This window comes from Corvus cornix, chromosome 2, assembly GCF_000738735.6.
Source record: "Corvus cornix cornix isolate S_Up_H32 chromosome 2, ASM73873v5, whole genome shotgun sequence".
NCBI lineage: Eukaryota > Metazoa > Chordata > Aves > Passeriformes > Corvidae > Corvus > Corvus cornix.
In genome coordinates, this window is record NC_046333.1 from 22,694,157 (window position 1) to 22,718,764 (window position 24,608).

The window sequence follows — 24,608 nt, forward strand, 5'->3', positions numbered from 1 at the left end:
ATTGGCATTGTTTTTAAAACACTTTAGCTGAAACAGAGAAAGGCACCTCCAGAGGACCAACTCTGAATTTGGAAAAACCTTTTCCTCTCTGCCAGCCACACAGCAATCCTATATGAGGTGGATACTAAATTCAGTGTTTCAGTCCATATTAGGAGGGAAACATGCAAGAAACTAAGCACCTCCTGTTACCTCCACTGCTCTGGAACAGACCATCAGGTCACCTATATCCTGTTTTAGCAGCCAAAGGCAGAGGCTACTTCCTATAAGGCAGACACTGCTATTTGGCCTGCAGAATTTGGGGGAATTCAACCAGGCAGAAATTAGATTACACTCATCTGTGTACCCTGTTATCAATCAGCGTGTGCTGACAGCCAGCAGGCAGGAAAGGATGCAATGCAGCTGAACAGCAATCCATTTCTTTTAGCATTCTTGGAAGTCACAGAGCCACAAAACTGGGAAAAAATTAACAAATAAGTTCTAAATGGGTGGATCGTGCAAAGGTAGAAGCAAATCCATCCTTCTCAAAAGACGGGCCACAGTTGGTTTGGTGGGATATTTTTTAGGGTTTTGGGTTTGTTTGTTTTGTTAGGATGACTGTTAGATACTTACATTTCACATCATCTGTTATTCTTAATTTTTACATGCATAAGGGTTTAGTCAACCAGCCAGAAAAAACAACAGCAACTTTTCAATAAACTTTGTTTTGATGAAATATTCAGCTGCAGAAAGACAACTAGTTAAATAAAATCTTAGCATATAACTCCTGTTTGCATTATACTGAAACTGAACTGATTTGTATTTCATGATTGTAAGCCTCATTTTGAGTTTCTTGTTGTTCAAACATGATGCTATCCCAGCCACCTTGTGATACACAGACAAGGAAATATCTGGCTAAATCTTTACAATTTATAGATGCAAGAACTGTACAAGTCTTTGAAATGGAGTAGGAAGCCAGGCTCTTTGTCAGACCTGGAGTTTCAGGGTACCTGGCATACCAGAGCTTTTAGAAAATTTCCATTTCTCAGCAGCCTATAAACAGAAAATGACTACCCCCAAAGTGGTCCTCCCAGGATCCGGGATCCAACATCTTAAAGAAACAGAAGAAGGGACTTTTTTTGAGCAGTGCATAGGATGTGGAAAGAGATGTGCACTGTCTTTGTAGTCAGTGCAAGAACTACACAGAAGCCACAGAGAAATGTCAACGTCTAACTCCTAACACAAATGAACAACTGGGACGGGAAACAAGTGGGACAAAAGGGAGGCTGTCTTAAATCCTACATTAAGACTACAGATTGGGAAGAGAGGTACCAAGCAGAAGTAGCCTTGCAGCGTCCCAAGAAGAGACTTCCAAGGAGCTTTGTTGGAGCTGTCTCTGCTGAAGGTTGTTTCATCCTGTTTTCCAGAAGCTACTTATAAAGTCCTGAATAAAATCTTTTGCAGTCTGGTGCACTGGTCTGGTGCATACAGATAAATCTCCTGTACTGGAAGTGTACCTAAAATCTGTACCCAGACAGAAGTAGACAAAGCCCACGTGAGCACATAAAGTAGGCCAAAGAAAAAGGTAAACCAGGCTAACTGCATAGCATCTTCAGCAATTACGTCCATACTGCACACTTTCCTATCTTGCTCTGAGTCAGGTCCGGTGGCCTGAATGTGCTGTAGCCACAAATTAATGGCTGACCTAGCAGATTTCACTGAACAGCTTTATATTGCAGAAAAAAATGCCTAATTTCAAAGATCTTAAATTATTTTTTACTTTTTCTTCTCTATATACAATGGTTTATGTCATTACATACAGTCCTGATTACCACACATATCACGAGTTTTTTTGGGGTGACAATGTAAAATTTTTGTAACACAGAAGTAAGTATTACTATCTACTGATCCTAGCCTTCAACTCCTGGAAAACTTTTCTAATTAAAAAAAAATACATTTTTTGCAAAGAAATTACATTTTCAGAATTTCAATTCTAAACAGAAAAAATTGTAAGGGGGTAGTTGTCTGATGGAAATCCAAATATTGTATAAGATCTTTTCACACAGATTTTATAACTTGATATATTTATTATTTGTCATTTTCATTATTAGAATGAAGCATGCTTTCACTATCTTGAATGTCTTCAACTTTCACGTGAGGCAAAACAACATCAAGAACAAAAGTAAAATTTTCCCACAGAGGTTTTTACTGACAGTGGTTTTTTTTTACCATGGTGTCCATGAATAGGGATGTTCCCATTCACTAGCAATGTCTTGTCTTAGGCTGCAAAACACTTAACATCAATACACACATCATGTTTTTTCTAGTTTTTACCTCAATTTCAAAAGCACTTTTGTCAAACTGCTCAGTCCCAGAGTAAAGAAAGGTAAAAAAAATCATTCTGATATTCTCACTGTGGAATATCAGAATGATTAAAGCAGTAGCAAAGCCTGCACTCAGATCTCACGTGCACTCTTGAACACCACTGTATGTCAGAATGGCCTTCAACATTTCTCAGTAACAACACATTATTGTCAGGTGCCTCACTTAGACACCTGTGGCACTTGAAAATCACCACCTTTCAGACAATTTTAACTGGACATCCAAAATCTAAGGGACTGAAAATCATTACTCAGTCCTGAACATCTAAATATATGTATATGTGCGTGTGCGTGTGTGTGTGTGTGTGTGTGTGTGTGTGTTTGTGTATATATATATATATGTGTAGTCTCCTACTGTATTCAACACGTGCATATACCTGTAACATGCATAAATATAAAGAGATACAAGCCAGAACATTTGTACTACACAGACTGTAAATGGCACCTTGCATAACAGGCCTCTACATGTCACCATAACTCTGCAAAGACTAGTAATATTACTAATCTATCATCATGCAGAGTAGCAGAAGATCCCTCATACTGCCTATACTACCCATTCCAACCCACATAATTCTCTGATTTTATGATTCTATAAATGGCCACACACTCATTCAGAGACAAGTTAGTCTCTAGCTTTGTTAGTTTACTGTAAGGTGCTCTCCCCTTGAAAAGCCTGTGAACATGCTTGAGAGATGTTTTAAATAGGACTGCCTGTACAGTGGGTTACTCTGCCAACTTTTTGTTGTCAGCACAAACCACTAAATTTCTCAGAGACAAGATATAACCACTGGAGAAAGCATGCACATTACTTCATGCTTTTAAAATGCTTTGTCTGCAACAAGGAAGAAATTGTTGCAGGATGACTTTAATGGATTCTGAGTATTTGAATCTGACTGACTTTTTTCTTGCTATTTTATGGGTTGAGCAGAGGCAAACCCATAAAATAGCAATGGTTTTTAATCATGTAAGATTACACCACTCTTGAGAAAAAGTGGCAGGAGGACATTTCAGAATGAAACAGTTGTATGCAAAACATATCATGTATACTCCACACACATCACATCCTAAAAAGCCTGCAGGATATTTAATAGGGCTGTATGAGAATAGCATGTTGAATTTATTACATACACAGGGATCATCATCTCTGACTTTCCCTGCACGTGTAGGGATTTATGAGAATACTTGGGCTTGGTTTGCAGCTCCAAGAAGGAGGTACCAGCGCAAGGGGGAAAATCACCACACATTTTCCTGGAAACACAGAGGATAATCAAGAGCTGCCAATGAAGCCAGGTCACCTGGGAGTGGTTGGAGTTTCCAGGACAAATAATACACCTGCTGCCTCAGCACATTCTCGTTCTGCTATCAGCACTGTTTCCCACCTTCAGGGTACTTGCAATATCATCTCTGCTCATCTGTAGCTACACTCAGAATATGGCAATTTATAGCAAGCCTTTGGGGCCTTTCAGAAATTGTTGGGCTTTAGCAAACATTTAGCAAACAGTTTAAGCATTTAGGCCACATTATCTGTAACATAAACTTCACAGGTGAACTAAAAGCCAGTGGCCCCTTCTAGATTTAACCTCAACCCATTAACATGCATCAAAGGCAAGACCTCCCATTTTTTCAGGGCCCTATATCCTGCACAAGATGTCAACATGGGAGAAGGAAATGAAATACAATTTCAAAATGGGCTGGACAGGACAGTTGAGGACCAAGCACAAGAAGTGGATTAGCAGCTGGGGTTAAGTATGTGCAAGTGATAGGAATCTCTTGGAAGAATGAGACAGAAAAACGGGAGGAAAACTGGCTGTTGCTTCCAACAAAGCATTATGTACAATCTCCCTGTGCATGTAAGAAGCTGAGGGCTATTCCTGTATTTAATGACTGACATTTTACAAGATAAATGGGCGAGCAAATGTGTATCTTCAGCTCATTACTTATATGAGCAACACTAGATTTCCACCAATGCAAAAGAATTCATTATGGTATTAAAACTTAAGGTTTCCAGGCTCTTCCAGTAAGTCTGGGATTCCCCTCTTGAGATAAATCATCACTAGTTGTGGAGTAGGGCCTGGAAGCCAGCAGAACTAAGCTGATACAAAGCAAGTATGAAGGTGGAATCCAGATGTGAATGCATGTGATAAAACCAAACCCACATCCCAACCTCAGAAAAAGTGTGTGGGCAAGTTCAGGGAAAACATCATGAAACACAAGATATTTGGAACAGCAATTTTACTTGCAGGAAACATGCTCAAAGTCTGAACACAGGCCAGTCATTTCACAGCATTTTTAACATTGTTCAACTCTGTAACGGATGCCTATCTCATCATCCCTGGACTGTACTGATTCCAAAGGACAAGGAGTTTGGCCGTGGTCTGGAAATTGCTGGCAGAGAGTTTTTATGTATTTTCCCCTGTACGTTTTTTTAAACTGTTCTATTTATGTATGAATAACTAATCAGTGGTTCAAGTTTTCAAACTTGAAAAATAAATAACAGATATGTTTGTCTGTCTTTGTTGCTAACCATAGCACATTCATCCTAGTATTAGGGAAAACATGTATACATGTATTCTGATTCAAAGATACTGATTCACCCTATATTTGGTGAACAAAGAATTGACAGGCAGGGTTAATCTAACATGTCACACTGAGAAAAAAAGGGTACTGACAAGAAATTCCAGACGAGGTCAGACTTTCAACAGCAGACAAATAAGTTATGTAAATATGTTATCTGACTACTTGCACCATATGCCAAGAATGTTTAATAGTCACAGATAATGAAATATGTTTGAATCAGAGCAGTCCTGTTGATTCTGGTAATAAAATTAAGAGCCACTGAAACAACAGAAAATAATTTTAAAAATTAACCAATTTCACACAACTCTTGAAAGATTTCAACTAAAAATAGAAATGATGGCAAGAAAACCAGTAGACCACAAATCCATTAAGTAACTTTACAAGGCCATGAGAAGAGGCAAGTGGAAACAAAGTGGAGATGCTAAAGCATTCAATCAGCTTAGAGGAGGAGTACACCATAGCTCTGGCTTCTGCTCCTTTAGACAATGGGCAAATGCACCAGATGTATGTTTGGCATAAATCATGCTAACCTGATTGCAACGCTTTTAGATGTTTTTCTGATGCACTTACTATACAGCTTAATTAAATAATCAGGTTTGATAAGCATGATTCCTGCAACATTGGCCTGGTCTTGGCCCTGCAGCCAGTTTGCACATACTTAGCAGCAATCCCCAGAAGTACTGCTCTCACGAACTAGTGATCCCTATCCATCTTACTGACAAAAGCAAAGATCTTCTCATATAAAGTTCCTGACTTACAAGACAGCAGATTCTTTCCTGGACAGACCTGTATATACCACATGTACACAGTAAGAAGAAACACTGACCATTTGGTATGATTTAACTGTGAGATCCACAGAAGCCTATGAATGAATGATCACCACCTTACACAAAAATCAGTTTACCACTAACATTCATGTGCTCCTTATATATCGGCCTTTAGCAGATGAAACCCAAGAAAGGGTCACTGAGAAGTACTCTGTCTCCCTATGATGAACTGTGAAATGCTTAACCAACATATGAGGCAACAAATAATTCTCAGGGTATGTCTCTATTTAAAAAGCCCCTGAGATCACCTGGCATTTGATGCTTCTTCAGCTAGGTTCTATCTGTCTATAGTACATCCTCTTCTGCAGCCTTACCTATGCTGTATTAAACACAAATAAGCCCATGTTTGTTCTTTACCTAATTGCTGGGCTTTTCCTGTGGCCTGTGTTGATATTAGGATGAGTATCTCTGAAGACTGTGCAGGTAAGTACATTCCCTGGAGGGCTCAAACAGCTCCAGTGGGATGTTTCACTAAAGCAGGTATTTGAATGTATCAGAAAAGTGTCTAAGATCTAAATTCTCTTTAGAGGCAGTGGAGAGAAGGTAGGACTTTTAAGAGGATGATTTTGCTCATCTACTGTAGACAATTGAAAATTAAATGGGTCATCCTCATTAAAAAAAACTCTTGGAGGGTGGAGGAGATCTATTAAGTTAAGCAGAAGATGTCTTTTGTTTCCAAGACATCCTCAGAGTTTCCTCCAAGAAATGATTTATTGACAATTTTGATACCATCTGGTACCTTGAAGACGACTGGAATGACGTACTTTCAAAGCCAGGAGAGAAATCCAATAAAAGGTGCTTATTTTCACTCTGATATATGAACAGGGAGGAAAACCCTTCTTTCACCAAATGGGAGCTAGAGTTTATATGCACAGTTACCATTGGTTTTTGCTCTTCCTTGTTTTTTGCTCCCTTCATTTAGACCACAAATCTTGTGCATTAGTTACAGAAGAGAAAGGCTGGTCTAAGAGTCAGGATTTAAAACAGGACTATGTGTTAAAAAATTAACCAGTCAGTTATTTTCTGAATTTCCTTCTTCATTGTTTTTGGCAGGAAAAGCTTCCCCAGTAGAAAAATGGTGAATTCCTACACTCAATCTTTCAAAAAGAAGGAAAAAAAAATTTAAAAAAATTGTAGACTTTCTTTTCATTCAGTATCCTTCAACAGGAGGAGCTTCCTTCTCTGGCTTGGAAGCTTACAAAAAAACCAACTGTATGTATTTTTCCCCATACCTCAGCAAAACTCCAATTACTACATGATTACTCCTGACTTGGTATCTGCCAAGCCTCCTGCTTCCTTCATCATTTTGATAACAGGTTATTTACATATCCATTATATTTCATGTCCTTCTTTATCTGAAATTTCCTTTTATCAAAAGGCAAATCTGCCATCTTTTTCAAAACTGGAATTCACATATTTGGCCAAAAAAATAGGAGCTATGGGCCGTTCACAAAGTAGCAACATTTTCAGCTGACCCAAAATATTAATCAAACTTCCACTCATTTGAAAGGCCATGATATTTTTCAGGGCAGTGTTGTAAAATTTCAATAACTAAGTAATTTGATGAATTTCACTTTAGTTTAGAAGCTAATCATGAGCAGGCCACAATTGGAGAAGAACATTGTGTTACTGTGGCCTGATTTAATATATGGATCACTGTGTTTTTTTCCCATGTGTCAATGGCCTTGATTTTTATATTATTAGACTTTCTTGAAAGACAGTTCTTTTTTACATTCAAAATGCATTTTCCAAGAACATCTTCTTTAGAATTTTCAAAAAAATTCACTGCTTATAGAAATACCATAGCACTTTCATTTCTAGAAGATTTGGTCAAAACAACTAGAAAGTGTAAAAGAAATTGTTCAAATCTGTTTTCACCTAAAGATCCCAACTAGGAAGTAACAGAAAACTTTCTTCCATGTTAAGAAGTTTTGCTCCATCTTCAAGGACGCACTCAGCAATGGATGAAAAGATTATTTTGAAACACTGGAAATGCTGTGAGCTCTGACCGAGGCACAGCTTTTTAATAGTGATTCAGATGGCAAAAATGCTGGGGTTTTCAGATTTATTTTAAGGTCTTAACTCAGGAAAAACCTTAATTTTATGGCTGGGTAGCCTTTCCTGTATAAAAATGGAAACTTAAAAGAGAGGAAAGTTCCTCTTTGCCTAAAGAGTTTCAGTTCATCATGCTGACATTAGGAACTCTTTCTGAGCTGCTCTGCAGTCCTGTCACAGTGTATGCTTCTGCCTCTCTCCTCACAGCCATCCCAGACCTGGCAGATGTACTAGTTTCTCCTGCAAGGGACAGGGCTCCTAGGCAAAGACAGATTCAGTTGATATCACAGAGATGTTCTACACTGGGGGTGGGGCAGGGAACACCTCCAACTGCCTAAGCAAAAATGTTTTGGAACAGTCATTTAAAAACCAATTAAAGTGAAAGAGGCAGGAAGGTCAGAAAGTATCTGTAGAATTTTCTGTACAAATTTCTGTACAATACGTTCCCTGGAATGAATAATTTCCTCCAGTAATCTAGCTATGCCTTTAAATATGGTGCCAAAATATGTGTATGCCAGTGTGTGTGTAACAATCATTGAAATGAAGAGACTACAAGCAGGATGACTAATACAAAGGGCTGAAATGAATGTTGCTGTAAGTGCAAAATGTTCCTTTACAATCTTTCTGTCAAATGTGGTAACCAGCAGCAGCATGATCTGCTGCTGGAAAACGAAAAAATGCGGTATTGAATACAATCAGCAAATATTTCTGTCTTCACATGTTGGGACTGCACATATATGTCTCAGAGACAAGAGATGAAATGTCAAATGACATAAATAAATAACTTTAAACCATCTACCAACAAATAAGATGTTTTCTACATAATTATATCAATACAGGCTTGCCTCTGTATGTGGAGCATGTGTTGTGAGCTTGATAATGTCAACACATGCCTCAAGGAACACTCACGCCCAACCACACTTTAGAGACCTTTGACAGTCCTTCTTAGCTTAAAGTTTTAAACACCAGCTTTGCAGCAGACAAAGCATCTTATTCCTATGCTAGAAAATAAAACCTAGAGATAATAAGCAGAAATTGCATTTAAGGTTTTAAAATTGACAATATTTCTTTTACATTCTATAAGTGAAGAAAAACCTCAATTAGTTTGGGACCTTTCATGGAATGAGACAGCAAGCTTTAACTCTTCTCCTTAACTTCTTTCTGCTCCTTACAGATATTACTGTGCAAATGCTGGAAGAAAAATTACATGACTGCTATACAAACTGGCCTTAAAAATGTAACCTGTCATCAGCCAGCACTTGCAGCTCTGGGACTGACTCCATTTTACTTTTTCAGTATTCACAGGAAGAGATAAATGTTTATTTTACACAGCTTTCCCTAATGAACATGACAAGCATTTCTAGAGTCCTATGCTCAGGCAGCTGTCAACTTAAAAGGCAACCTGTAAAAGTAATTCTCTTCAATTCTTCCATTAATTCATTCAGCTTTTCTTTACTTTTTCAAATCTTACTGATACCCAGCTATCATAAAGGCACAATCCAGGTCTCACCCATGTAGAAAGAGGTGTGAAGTGGATATGCCAAACATAATAGGACAACTGGAGGACTTCTGTTTGTCCTTCTGAGAAGGACTTTTTATTTTGCTCCCTAATCAAGAAGTGATGGCCTGGGCTAACTGGCCCATTTATGGTTGATGGGGACAGGAGTCACAAGACTGAAGTTTAACCCATTTTTCACTCTCTGTAAATAATTCTCAAGATCTAAGTTTAGAAGCCTAGGGAAAATCAGGGAAACTAGATGGTTTCTGTATTATCAGTGGAGACTGGCAAGTGCTTCTCCAGAGCTGCTTCTATGCCCTTCTATCCATTAATTGCTAGAGTAAGAGAACATCGTAATTTAAATATATTCTATTAACAGCAATTACTAAAACAGTAATTACTAGGCTTAGATATCAAGAGTTGCATGCAAGGAGGGACCTTGTCATCAAAAACCTGAGAACAGCATTTCTTTCCCTCTTTCTTCCAAATTCCCTTTTATATCATTGCCTAGATTGCAAACTTTCTGAAGAGATTGTCTTGCAACATATGCGTCTTACTTTCCAACAAGATTCTTATCTCAGTGATGCTGATAACACGTTTTTTTAAATTCTTGATATTGATTCACCCAAACAGGCTCTGCTTGGTCCCTCCAGAGGAGGGAAGAGGATCATCCAGTTCAAATAGACAAGTGTGGTTTCCAACTGTTAATCCCTCATAGTTGTATTTCCCTTCAATGAAAATAAAATAAACCAGAAGGCAACAATCTGATCCAGCTCCATAAAGCCAGCAGCAGAATAATCCTGGACACATTGCTAATTTATGAGCAGCTTCAGGAAATACACCCTGGTTAACTTGGTAGGAATTCCCATTGTGAAAACCTTTTTGGCAATCCTAAAAAGCAGCTCCTTGGCTAGCAAGTCAGGTAGTGCTTCCCTTGCCCTTGTGTATCCCTAGCTGGATACACAAAGGAAATTACCGATCTTTTAGTTCAAAACCAAAAACATACACAAATACAACAAGTACTGTTTTCCTTCCTGGAAGAATAGATAATCAATGGCTTGAAGAGTGGAAATATACTTCTGTGTTAAGACTAACTTCTTTTGTGAAGCTCTTCTATGTCATCATCTATACTGTTCTATCACAACACTTTTACTAACAAGCTGAGGTATTTAATTTCTTATGTTTTTAACCTGGCTGGTTTTTAACTTTTGCAAGAAAGCAAATACAAAAATACATAAAAACAAACAGCTACTAATTTGACTTAAGTACTTCCAAAATATCATTTACCACTGCAGAATCTGAGTATTTACTACGTAAAACCAGTGTCAGAGGTGAAATTTCCTATATAAAATTATTTGAAAATTTCTAGTATCTCCTATTCATTAAAACATTTTAATAGGGAGGAAGTTCAATTTTTTGGTTTTTTTTTTTCCTAGTTTTCTTACAATTATCCATTTTTTTTGTTTACTTCTGGCTTTTATTGTTGATTCATTCCCTTTATATATTGGGGGCTTTGTCGGGGGAAGTGCTGCAGAAACTGCAGTATTGCTCCCAATAGTCCTTGAATTGTGTCTGAACATCTCTAAGACAGAACTCCAAATGTCAAAATATTTCCATGATCTGAATTTGCCTCAAAGAAAATGTTAAAACAGTTTCTGCAATAAAGCCAAAAGATCAGAACAGCAGGAAGAGAGGAAGCATGAGGGCTGTCATTTCCTCAGACCAGCAGATAATACTTCCTATTAACACCTCCCAGAGATACAGACCGTTCCAGTGAACTATATGTGACTGTCTTCCTGCTATTAATTTTTGTGCCTGAAAGACTAGCTCACTCAACACAATACGAGGGAGTTTGCTCCTGAAACTATCTTGTGTGGTTAATGTGTATTTGAGACAAACTCTAGTGCTTTAACTATACATTTTGACTCATAAATTTCACTGCCTTACTGTGTATCAGAGAAGTGGCAATAGAATTACTAGCTTTAAAATAAAAACCATTATGTCATCAAATCCCAAGTGCTGTATCAACAGTGTATTTTACAGATAAATGACAATTCCTAATCCTCTGTATTAATGAGAGCTATTTTTAAAGTTTTGTCAACACTGACAGCGAGAATGGCTGGATCACAGGCATAAAGAAAATAATTACAGAAACACCTGCACTGTCTGAAAGGATTCTATTACCTTACTATCTTTATTGCAGTCTAGATTCTGGGAAGTTCAAAATAAGCAAAAGCTTGAAACATTTAATGACTATGCTTACAAAAGTTGTCTTGGAAAAACAGCTGTTCTAAACCATTTCCTAAAGTTCATCTCCTTTTAGGTTTCTTTGCTTAATTGTATTTGTTCTATGAAAAGTTGAAAATCTCCATGATTTTAGTTCCCTTTTCAGTTAATAAAAACTCACTGGGACAGAGGCAGTAGGAAAGAGAGTGGGATGCTTGCTCTGTTACAATAGTAAGATTTGGGATACATTGGTACTAGTAAGATTTGGGATACATTGGTTCAGTGCCTGGCTCTGACACAAATTTCCTGTGTAATGTCAAGCAAACTATTTGGTGTTTCAATTATGTATCTGTAACGCAAGGTTAACCACTATCCTAGACAGGATTTTCTTGGCTAACATTTATTAACATGCTAGAGGTATTTAGAAAGTCATGTAGGAGAATTCTACTGACCATATACCCAAAATCAGTAGTCAAAATTACTGGAATGCCAGTATATCAGTCAGACATCTCTCATAAAAACATACTTGCCTACTACCTGCAAAGACGTCTCACAACAGCAGTTTAACATTTCTACAAAAACATACTTCAAAGTACAATTCAGTCAAATAATGTGCAGAGAAATGCAACTTGTTGTTGGGAAAAAGCAATACAAACCATGCTAGCATTTATTACCACAATGCTCAAGACCACACCACCCAGCTGGAACCTCCTTTATAGGGTGACTGACTTTAGAGGAGATATCGACATTTAGGGAGACAAAATCCATTAAGAAGATTCCCACCTCTCTGCAGCTGCTGTGAACACACCCTCTCTCCTACAGCACACAGAGACCAGGGAACAAACAAGGAAATGGGTCATGATGCTTTGGCAGACAATGTGTCAAAGAAAAGGTGATCTTCTGCATATAAAGCTGGACTATATAAACATTAAAAGGCAATGCCACAGAAAATGATACATATGCTGAAGAACTAATTAAGTCTGGTTGGAGAATTTACTCAATCTATACACTACTGTTGCTTCATACAATATCCCAATATGTTTCTCAGTCATTCTGTCTTTAGTGCCCATCTGTAAGCCATATCGATATTTATCTCATACCTTCCAACAGCAAAAATCTTGGAAACCTGCTTAGAAAGATCTTTCAGATCTATATTTACACATATTCAGTGACACTGTTACCTAAATATTAGGTAATATTTTTCAGCCAAAAGGCTAGAAAAGTATTACCAACAACATGAAAGTATAATACTTCTTTTCAATTATTCCAAAGAGCTGGTTTCATTTCACAAAAGCAGATCACTCTGAATTTCAGCAATAAATTTACCTCAGTAGTAAGGTTTCCCCTCTTTTGGCCACTACAGTGTAAATGATGGTATTTTTGTGGTCTAACAAAGGCTTTGAAATAAATAAATAAATAGATAAATAAATAAATATTAGAAACTAAATTTAAGAATTTGTCTACCACAGTCTATGTTGAATTTCTTTGAAATTGACACAAAATAGTCTTTTGAAAAGCATTGTGTTGAAAGAATAACTTCCTCTATTATTTACGTTTGTTAAAAGAACATTCAAAAAGAGCAAATTATAACATGGACTATAGCAAAACAGATATTGATAATGTATTCAGACCTAGCTGATGACCAAGAAAAAGCCCAGGGAATCTGAGTCAGCTTGATAAAGCATCCTACTGATAATACATCCACCATTTCATCCTCCCTCCGTCAGGGAGAACTGATTAAGAGACAATCCTCTTTGCAGGTGTGACTTGTGGAAGTATTCTCTATATTTCCTTCCACATTAGCCTGACCTAGTTTTACACAGCATTGCAGGAAACCAAGAACATACAACCAGTTGTCTTTGCCCTAGGTGAGGGAGAACAGTCAACAGCTGGAGGGGTACAGCTACTTACAATCTGGCCACAGATGCAAAGACCCTTTGTGTTAAAAAGCAACTGACTCACTGAGTTTTGGTGGATTTCTTTTGTTTTAGTCATCACTAGGTCTCAGTGCCTCTCTGCGCTCAGAGCACATCGTAACATACTCACCATCATCTGCTGAATATGAAATATTTCGTCTCCAGTGGCAGAGAGGCGGTTTGGAATTGAAATGTTAAGAAAAGCTCCAGGAAGAGTGCTTGGTCCAGCATTGTAAACCTGTAAGAGAAAAAATGAATACAAATAAAATTACATACATGACTTCTCATAAATGGGAAGCTACTATAGATTCAGAGCTGAGTACAGGTAAATTTGAAGAAATACAAGTACTTTGCAGGTTTTTCAATGTTTTCAGACTAAGACTTATTTTTCAAGGGTCAGAATGAAGTCAGAGGATTAGCTTACCTAACAGTCTTCATGTACAGCTCACATATCAAAGGAGAAGCAGTTTTGCAGGATAATTGCCAGTCATCAATACAAAGGGCTTGTAATAGATCCAGTTACAGCAGCGAAACACAGCATCAGTTAATTTTGGCCACATCACTAGAGTTTGTTATAATAAACCATCCATATATTTTGCCACATCAGGAACCCATCTAATTGCCATGTGAAGTGTAATATATAAGTAACTCTTGAATAATGCTGAGATGCTATGAGGTATTTATTGAAAGCTTCTTACACCTGTCTTTTTAGTGTCCTCATCTCTTCCCTGTACTGTACTCTTCCCTGCCCTGTACTCTTATCAGTAGTGTTATAAATATTTTGATACTGGGGCATTTAGCAAGCCTGAATTCCTAGCACAGACATGTGTTTGTCCTCTTGGATAAAGGCTGCCCGCTCCTCTGCTCAATGACCATGCCACTAAAAAGAATTACTCCTCCACTTTTAACTTGTGACTTCATCTAAGATGTGGCATGTGAGTAATTAGGGCTCTTTACTCAGCATATGAAGAAAGATGAAAGAGAAACAAATGGCAGCAGCTTTAATCCTATGGAAGTGACATGCCCTGTTTGCAATTCTTGTCATAATATATTCAAATAAAGGACATATGCCATCCCTGCACACTGCAATAATGGTAGCCAATCAAGAACACATTGTACAGTGTTGTAGCAGGATGCTCTGCCTGAGTGGGGGTAAAACAGCTCAGACTAAACCCTATTTGTGAAAGTTACCCATGATGGATGGAGAAGAGTGGTCACACTGCTTTTGGTATTAAAGACTGCTGAGACCAGGCTGACTCATCAGTCGCAAAGTTAAACATTCAGACAGCATTTCCTGACAAAAACTGGTACCAGTGAGGATGTAACAGGCAAAGTTTCTGATAAAGGAATCAACAAATGATAGTACAGATAACTTGTCTAAAGCTGCTAGCCTAAAAACACATTAATGACAGTTGATCACTTTACACTATAAAAGCCCAGTCCCACTTTTTATCAGCAGGGACTTCTAACACACCACTTCCAGGAGAGTGTGGAGATTCTTCCCTTTAGTGGAGATGTCCCTCAAGGTTTCTCCTTGAGGCTGAGCAAAAGAGATTTGCCCACAGTAGTTGGTATGAGTGAGTAACACCAATCTCTACTTAACAATTATTAAGCTTTTAAATTATTGATTTAATAATTAGTGCAAAATAGTATTAGTAAAACTATCTATATTGTGTGGTAAATAATTCTGATTACAGTATTTTAGTCTAGTCACTATCATCATCAATTTAAGTAAATAATTTATGTTATGAATGTAAATATATTTTGTTTTGTCATCCTTAATCCTGCAGGAAAAAGTTACACAGTCTCTATTTCATCTATATAACCTTTAGACAAAAACAGTTGAGCAAGTCTGGGGCTAGAATTGGATCCAGTTACACCTAGTCTCCTCTCTGAGAAGTTTAGAAAGCAAGGGAGTCCTTTCTGAACCTCATAACTCAACAAGAGGCTCTTCTTTATAAACCTCATCCGAAGCTCCCATTCTGCCCATGACTGTGATTTGAAATCATGCACAAAAACCCATACCACACTCAGAATTAAATAGATACAAAACAAGAATGTGCTGTCAAGCAGGAAAGCAGTCAAAATAAGGATGAGTTTTACCTGCAGTGTGAAGTTAAGAGACTGGAAAAGGCATTCATGGTTTTCCAACTGAACAAAGTTGGACGCTTTCACAGAATCACCATAGAAAAATGAAGTAGGGAAGACTTCTCTGTAAGATCAAGACACAGATATAGTAAGCTGACTTTGTGACCAAAATGAAATATATTTGTGTCTAGCTGAATTGCGCCCCTTGCTTTCTAGTCACGTGAAATTCTATGGGACCATTTACCATTAATCTATTTTTGGTGATTTGATTTCCTCTTGGCAACATTAGACTACACAAGTGGCATCTCAACTGACCTGGGTTAACATCCCATCAATGAAGCAGACTTCTTTTGATTACTTATCCCTTTTTCTCCTTTCCTATCACAAAACCTCCTCTCTGGGGTCCCCTGCCATGGATGATTTGTGCAAGCTTGGATTAACACAGGAAATCATTGCACTGCCAAGTTAATCTGAAGCAACAGTATCTAAGAGGAATACTTTAAGATACATATTCACTAAAATAACATTGTAATTTTATTTAACATTTACATAGCGTTTCAGGAATAAACACTTGGTTAATTACCGAAGTTTTACTACCTGTATTGTTAGCAGATGGTTGAAGGAAAGAGTAGAGGGAGGTAACCTGCTTTTAACTAGAGTGGAGCAATCCAAGTTTCCTCAACCACTATTATAATCTAATCACACAATAAGATGCAGTAGGATTTTATCAGAAATTACTTTGCAGAAGCAAAACACAGTACCTGAAAATCCTGCAGAAGAGGACTAGGAGTGCTTTAAGCACCCTTTAAGTCTCCTTCAAATCTCAGGCTGCTCCACTGTGTGGAAAGGGTCCTGGTGTAATTTCAGACAAACCTTAGTCTTCTCTACTGCCTAAAACTCTGCTTCCTTCCCAAGTTGTCCTTTGGAGTCAGAGCATTTTGAGACAGGATTTTAAGCCTGTTTAGATACATTTCCTTTTTTCCTGCCTGCATCCTATGCCAGGGATTGATAGGGGAAACAGTGAAAGATAGATTTTCTCCTCCCATTTACAGTGTTGTGCCAGAAGATTTCTCCCCAGTACAGTACAAGCCATTCTGAGCTATTTATAACCAGGAATGAAGCTTGCTCCTCTAGATTCAGATGTAGGACAATTAAGCTAATAAAACAAGCTTCAAAAAGATACTGTCCAAGAAAAAGAGCACTACTAATGTTACCATGCCTGGGAATGTGCCCTCCAATAAACCCAACTTTTCTCTGCCAGTTGGACTTTTCTGTGAACTTCAATTAACTAAGCCTCATCTATGAGAAAGAAAAATATAATCCACACAGGCACTTGGGTGGGGCTTATAAATTCAGAGACCTTGTGCTTCAAAAAGTACATTTTGAAGAGAAAGAAGAGAAACCAATTTTTATTATATTTTGGCATGCAGTATTCTGTAGGTAACAAACAGAGACCTAAAGACAGAGATGAAAGCATTCATCTCCATAAAGCTGAACAAAAATCCATCTGTATCAAAGCACCAAGAAACAAGAGTTAAATTTCTAAAGAATTTGTAACAATGAAAGCATTCAAAAACTTCCAGAACATGCTGCTGAGACTGTACTCTCAATATAGAGGAGATTTTTGTCCTTGCTGGTCATCTTGTGAGGTTTGACAGCACACTTCCTTTCTCTGAGCAGGCTCAAATATACCTTTTACCCATTCTGACTGATGTTGGCAGTAATTAAGGATTTTATTTCTATCCAACAAGATGAGCTTTATGAGGCAAAACCCAGCCTAGGCCTTGAATCTGAGTTTATTCAGCTTTTCAATCCAATCACATGTCAGTGCAGGTTAACTTTTTTCTACACATGTAGCATAGTGGTCAAGGGTATATTTGACTTCTACTGATGCCAACCTGCACTGGTCATTTAGACAATACGAGTAGTCTGGAAGTTGCCATAGATGGTGGCTAAACCAGACACTGACTCTCTGGGGGCACTGTTGATGAGTTTTTGCTTCTCCAGTTTAGGAATTAATGCAAACTTTCTCGGTGTACATGAATGCTAATACATCTTCTGTGACCAGGTCCCCCAATTTCAACTCAAGCACTGTTTATGCTAGAGAATGGTCTGACTGTTGAGACTGACCACAAAGCTTTCATTCAAGGCATAAGATCGTGATGTCAAGTGGAAGGGAAGAGCCCCAAGTACAAAGGCAGGAATTTGCACGTGTGCAGCCTAAGGGAGAGAACACAGTGGCTACATGTTATACGAGTATTTCAGTCAAAGTGTGAGTGATGCTCCGCAGTTCGTACTCAGATGCCTCACAGACTAGGGAACAGAGGAAATGGAAAAATAAACAGAAGCAAAAACAAATTCTGTTTGTGAAATTAAACAGAAAGGCAAACAATTAGACTTCACCAAGCTCCTTAAAATTCCAGAACATTTAACCATAACCTTTGGCCTGGTGACTTTCAACCATTTCCTTAAAGCCATGCCCTAAGGAACAAGATGTAGTTTACTTGTTATTTTTTAATTTAAGCTCCACCATATCTACAGCATCACTTGAATTCAAACATGATTACTAAAATAAATTTGATGGTAACTAATTAGCATTAATTAGGAAGTAGTGAGAATGAGGTAGTCTTGGAATGAATAAAATTTCCAGCTATTGAATGAGATTGAATGTCCAGAGTCTGGGACACAAGGAAAAAGCAACAGTCTGGCTACATGTGAACAAAGAGAAGAATTAGTTTTTTCACTGGAAGACACTCAGATGTTATTCTTAGGATGATGGTGATGATGATGATGATGATTATTATTCTTGTTGTTGTTTTCATTTGGTGACTGGTACTTACCCACTGATCGATGAGTCCACTTCATGCATCAAGGGCACTGACAGGATTAGAGTATTATCATGCAGATATTCAGTGTGTTCTAGGTTTCCACTACGACAGAAAGGAAAAACAAACATACTGCAAATTGACAGCCTTTGCAATATATCACAGTTTCACAGCTACCATCTCTCTGCCTTGTACTATGAGCCTCTCTATTTGAGATACCAGCTCCTTAAGAATGTTCACCCAACCTTGGAGAGGGCACACACAAAAAGCATGAATTTTGTGGCTGGGACATGAACAGGCTCATAACAAAAAAATGAATATTGGAACAAAGTGTGAATTCAAATGTCTATGGTAACTACAGCAGCGATCATACACAGTGGAGAGAAACAAGAACATTTAGACTTCCATGCAAGGGTTCATTTTCTCCCAGTCTGATTGCACATCAGTTTGTGACAGATATATACACCTCACAGAAGGACTTGACTCACTAAATGAAAAAATGCTTTCAGTGTACCTGCATTGTACTATAGCACTGCAAGCAGTTTTTGGGCAAGACCCTCGTAGTGAACTGGCCATAATCTCTCAGCAATTCCACCCTCTCTTTCCATCTCTTCCTGTACATAGCTGCCAAAATGAAAGCACTTCTACTTTACATTGTCAAAGGCAGTTGCCTCAGCCGGTCAAAATCAAAAAGAAGAAAGAGAAAAGTGAGCAATTATCTCTCACTTGAGTCAGTTTGTTTCAGTGTGAACACTTTATGTATGAAGTCTAGGAAAGGTTCTTGAAATGCATGTCTAGCATGCAAACCTGCAACTATTCTAATTCTGATGATGAGTCTGCTTGTTGGGTGACAGCTCAGAACAACAATCTTGAAAGATTTGTTACATATATTTTCAATTTCTTCAGCAGTGACTCTGGAATCACTTTTTCCTTGCAGTTCGTCAGATTTACTCACAAATCAAACTGGCAAAACAAGATATGATCATATTTATTTGAGGACAGTATCACTGAGGCAACAGCAGGCAGTAAATTCCCAAGTGATACCATGCAGGTTATGAGTTGCTCAGGTTACAAAAATAGAGCCTTCTGGCTACGTACCTGCTTAGATACAGCTCAGCTTTCTGCAACTGACACATTTCCTATGTCTGCTGATAAAACTATGGCCCAGATAGAAAACCCCACAAACTTTCACTCCTGGGACAAAATGCCACTTAATAAAAGCTTTTCCTCTGAACAGGCTCACAGAAGAGTCCAAAATGGAGACATTTCTCATCCAACATAAATACTGAGATACCATGGTGGCAAACAGAATAAGCAAGTAGAATTCTGTACAGCGTTCATAGGTAAGTTCTTATGTGTTTCAAATGGAGTAAAGGTACTGTCAAAAAAGGAGAACACAACTCAGTGAATCTAGCTCTAGAAAAACAGTTCACACCTGGAAGCAAAGAAGAAGGTTTGTTGCTTCTTTTAAAACAACCAAATAGTGTAAGAGCAATAAAATGCAATGTTTACTTCTTTCTCCAATTGTTTCAATAACGAACCAGTCTCTTGTAACAGATTCTACTGCCAAATTTGCAGCTACACAGGACAGGCTCAAGCAGACACTTGAAGGGCAACCCTTGCTTTCCCATGACAGCGTGACATAGCTTCCCTGTTCAGCTATTTCTGCCAGACTAGCTCCAGTTCTATGTGGAAGCAATGCCCTCGCCTATTGCGGTCTGACTGCAGCACAGATACTTTCTCTCCATTTCCCTATCAGTGACTTTACCTCAGGGCTCCCTGCAACTCTTATGGTAGAAAGATTTTGTTACACTTATTTGACAGAGAGTGAATTGAACAATTTGCCTAAAGTCACAGAGAAAATGAGGGTAATCAGCATCGAGACCTGCACTACTCTCTTTGGAGGTTCAGCTGAATCCTCCAAAACATAACTATCCTCTCTCATCCTTCTACAATGAGAAACTTTCTTGTAATATCTCTAAGCACTCACTCAATGTGTAAAACTTACTGTTTATTTCTTTGCTCATCTAAAGGCACAGACTAACACTTCTCACTGGTAGGGTACAGAAATACAAGAAGTGATGTTATAGAGGGAAGTCCTGTGCTATCCAAGGTCGGAAAACACTGGCTGGGCAAATTTAAAGCACTGCTGACCCATCTTTGCACTAGCTGGCATTCACCTAGCAGATACTGATGTCTCTGACTGAGAAGCACCACAGGATCATATGAACACATGACGAACTTCTGATAGAGAATAAAACTTTGCTAGCATGCAAGACATGGTGACATGTCTCACTTTCAGGGTCTCATACCAGTCCCACATGCTGCAAGGATCTTGTTCTCACCTACAGCTGTTACTGCAGGGGAGGATTATGCCTTATGAGAGCAGTCACTCAGCAGCTGCTACATCTCATCTCTCATCTGTTTGTAGAGGTGTCATCCCATCTGGGAGGAGAATTCAAGCTGAAGATCCTGATTTGGATATGTAAGGATATGAAGTTGGCTCATTCACACAGTAAATGGGAGCAGGAAGTAGTCAAATACCCAACACATCAAAGCAGCAGCTCATGGCCAATGTTAATGCAGCTGTGCATTGGTTCCCGTACAGATATCGACAGTGCTTGTGACTGAATCACCCATGCAGTCTGCTTCTGCATGGTACATCATCTTAGAAGGCAGAGAGCATGTGTCACACCTTTTATTCTGCCCAAGATAAAATGCCTATGTATGCCATGTTGCAGAGCTAACTCCAGCATGTATGCATACTTGGCATCACCCTACTTCAATGCCAACTTCAAGTGCCCTTCGGGAAGTACCCTATCCAGATGCTTTCCACAGTTTGTCATAGCTCACTGAAGAACCAGAGGGGTACAAAATAGATCCGTGACTATAGAACCTATGAGTGGGATCCTTGGCCATCTGATTAAAACATTTATCTTTTTTGGTTTGCATCCTAGCATGTTTATTTCATTCAAATGCTGGAACAAATGGGTCTATCTTGTGTTGATCATCAACCGCAGCTGAGCTGAGCTTGATACATGGCCCAAAGAGATGGCCACTGAAACACAAGAGCCTTTCAACTGAGAGAATACAGAATGATCCTTCAGAATTGCAATTACTTGGCAAAGAAAACCTATGTATGATCCTACCTCATTTTTCAGGAATCTTCAATACATAGTTCCTCTGCATCACCAAAACACATACATTTAGCCCCAGTAATTTAACCTAATTTACTACACATATGTATATCTACAGCTATATCATGCAATTGTCAAGCACACATAATACACACTTCATGTAACAAAGAATATCCAGATGTAAAAATGTCCCCTTACCTTTGGGCAGTGACAAGGAAGGTAAGTGTTTCTTCCTGCCCAGTCAAGTGGCTTGTGTCAAAGATCACACTGAACTCATACTGCGCAAAGAAAAAGCAGTATTTAGAGACACTGCGTATTGTTTGAAAATGTATTTGTTCTGAAACTTCATTTATATTTTACTGGCCTAATTGTACAAAAGTAGCATATTTTGATACATGTAAGAGAGCTTCATCTACTGCAAATTAGTGTTAAGTCTTAGTAATTGTGTTTCTCTTCAAATACTATATAGTTTGTCTTTTCCTTCATTAAGAGAAGGCCTTTACTAGAATTGCCATTCAAAGGTATTTCTTGAGGAGATCATCTGCCTGGGAATAAGTCTTCCAGTACAAGCAGATCACTACCCGAAACCATCTCAGCACTGCTCTATATGTCATTTGCTGATGGAGAGATTTTTGGGGGAATAAAGTTCACACCACAGGCCTGCACAGAGACTTGGAGAAAGTGGCAGAAGCTAAAGCAGCATTCAGGACACCCATCATAATGGGTGAAAACAAGTGCTAATTTTGAAATAAGAATTTTACTTTGATGAATAACTTCTCCATGTGATTTTTCTGCCCAACTCCAAAACAGACTTCAGCCAAGTGAAACAGTGTAAAAATTAATTGTAATTTCAATGGGGTACATTCTTACATTCTAGCTAGTATTTTGCTACTGCATGTAGTTTTTCAATTCCATTTAAAATATTCTTTTACTTTTTCAAAATAGCATGAAACAGTCAATAAAAAACCAGAAAACAAAAACTTTTATATTGGGTCAAATGATGCATCAATTCAAATGGAAAGGATTTGCTTTTGAAATTGAAACTTTCTGAAAAATTTCAGACTTTTTTTTCAGGTCATCCTTAAGTTATTCCTCATTTTCTCACCTTTCTGGGTTGGTCATTTATACAGATCAGTTTAGCAGCAGAAAGAACCCAGCTGGATTTTAAACATTATGAGATAGTGTATCTTCTCTTACAGAACAAAACCCTCTCTAAAAAATCTACCAGAAGACCATAATATGAAAAAGCCATTAGTACATTTTCCTTGTAATTTGTATAAATCCAGATGCACTTTAATGTGAAAGAAGACAAAAAAACTCACAGAGGCAACATAAGTAAGATGGAGAGTCCTTTTCTAGTTTTCTGCAGAGGAAGCAGAACTGCAGCTGCAACTCTTGCACTATTTTTCAAAGCCATTTTATTGCAGTGCCCAGGGCACTGTCATTGGCTCTGTCTGGAGGGAAAGAGGACAGCTAGTCCTCTGTAGCTGTGAAAGGCTCCAATATCTGGGTTAGAAAGCTAGAGAAAGTACCAATCACAGACGTTTAACAGAGCAGTTGACTTCCCAGCCACTCCTTGGAGACAGAGGTAAATGAACCATTATTCTGCAAATGCAAATGTCACAACGTTACCCTAGATTTGGATCTCATGAAAGGAAATCCCACACTGCACTTGAGGAAATCTGACTCCAGTAACTCACAAGTAATGCCCAGCTCCTCCTGCAAGAAAATAAAAAAGAACATGAGATTGCAGATTTGGGGAGAAAAAAAAGATTGCTAAGAAACACCAATGTGATGAGGTACTACAGAAAATTAAATATTTCCCATCATAGCACCATATTGTACTTCCTTATTCCACATCAGTCAGACCAGCATTGGGAAGAAGATAGCCATCAGAACCTTTCTCTGAGAGATAGATCATAAGGAAATACTGAATGACTAAACACATTAGAGTCAGGGGATCAGCCCAAATTCTTGGACAATTCAGTTCTTCCCTCTGTTTACTAAAAGAAAGCTTTCAAATGATCCAGAATATAGGTTTTCCAAGGTAGTTTTTCCAGGTACCTGTACCATAAAGAGAGAACTGCGCTGGGAGACAGTGACCAAACCATGCCATACACAGATGCAGAAGAGAAAGTTAATCTGGTCCTGGTGACATTCAATGCCCTGATCTCTTGCTCTGGTCCACAAGATGAGTCATGCTGGTATGGATACTAACCTTCTTTAATGAGACAGTGGTGGCATAGATAAAGTAGAGGAATGAGCATCTCCTGATGCTAAACATTGACTATGGATATTGTCAATAATTCAAATGCAAAAGGTTAGAGCAGCCCTATCCTGTTTGACTGGTGACTCCACTACAACAGAAGTACTTCTGTTGAATGGAGAGTGCTTCATTGCTCCATAAAATAAGTGCCTAGCTCCAGATGAGCACGTTCTCATCACCAGATTATCAGGGAACAGTTTAATACTCTGCCACTGTGGGCACGTCCATCTCACTAAACTTTAGAAGTGTGATTCAGCTCTGGAATCTGATATACGCTTTTAAGTGCCTACACAGCAAGTGACTGCTATGTGATCTACATGTCACTGTAGTCCACTGTAGTCAAAGGATGTAGAAAACAGTCCAGGAGACCAAATGCAGGTGTTTAACTTAGACTGGGTTGGATACCTCTCTAGGCCCTGCTGTTGATTAGATCATCACCCGAACTATAGTACTTATGGTATGTGCTATAATACAAATGCCTAAATTTTAGATATCTCAATCTATAAATTAATTTTATTCCAGACATGCAGCTGAGAACCTCTTTGCTACAGAACTGTTGTAAAGTATTTGAACCTTGATAGTGTGCCCCAGCCAAACCATTTTTAGTTATTTTTACCAGAGCCCTCAGAGTGAGACCAGGCTAGAATTACCCTCACTGGCTTCACCTGGCATTTCCACCTTCAGCCACAGCACATCAGCCCCAAGAGGGTTTTTAAGCTCCAGTCTGAAAGCTCAAGGAGAGAGGTTTATATCTGTTCCCTGTCCTTTGCTGTTGTGTTGTTTGGATTTTGTGGACTAACTTGGCTGCTGATCACCGAATGGGTTTTGTTGTTGTC

General features: G+C 38.4%; 1 protein-coding gene across 1 annotated transcript in view; it reads right to left on the reverse strand.

Moving 5' to 3' along the window:
• ITGA9 (integrin subunit alpha 9) overlaps window positions 1-24,608 on the reverse strand; it is a 240,159-nt gene that overhangs the window by 53,187 nt on the left and 162,364 nt on the right. The window contains 5 exon segments of the mRNA XM_039548705.1: window positions 13,587-13,694; window positions 15,560-15,668; window positions 18,385-18,474; window positions 21,705-21,784; window positions 23,139-23,225. Of these exon segments, the coding sequence (XP_039404639.1) occupies window positions 13,587-13,694; window positions 15,560-15,668; window positions 18,385-18,474; window positions 21,705-21,784; window positions 23,139-23,225 (474 nt within the window).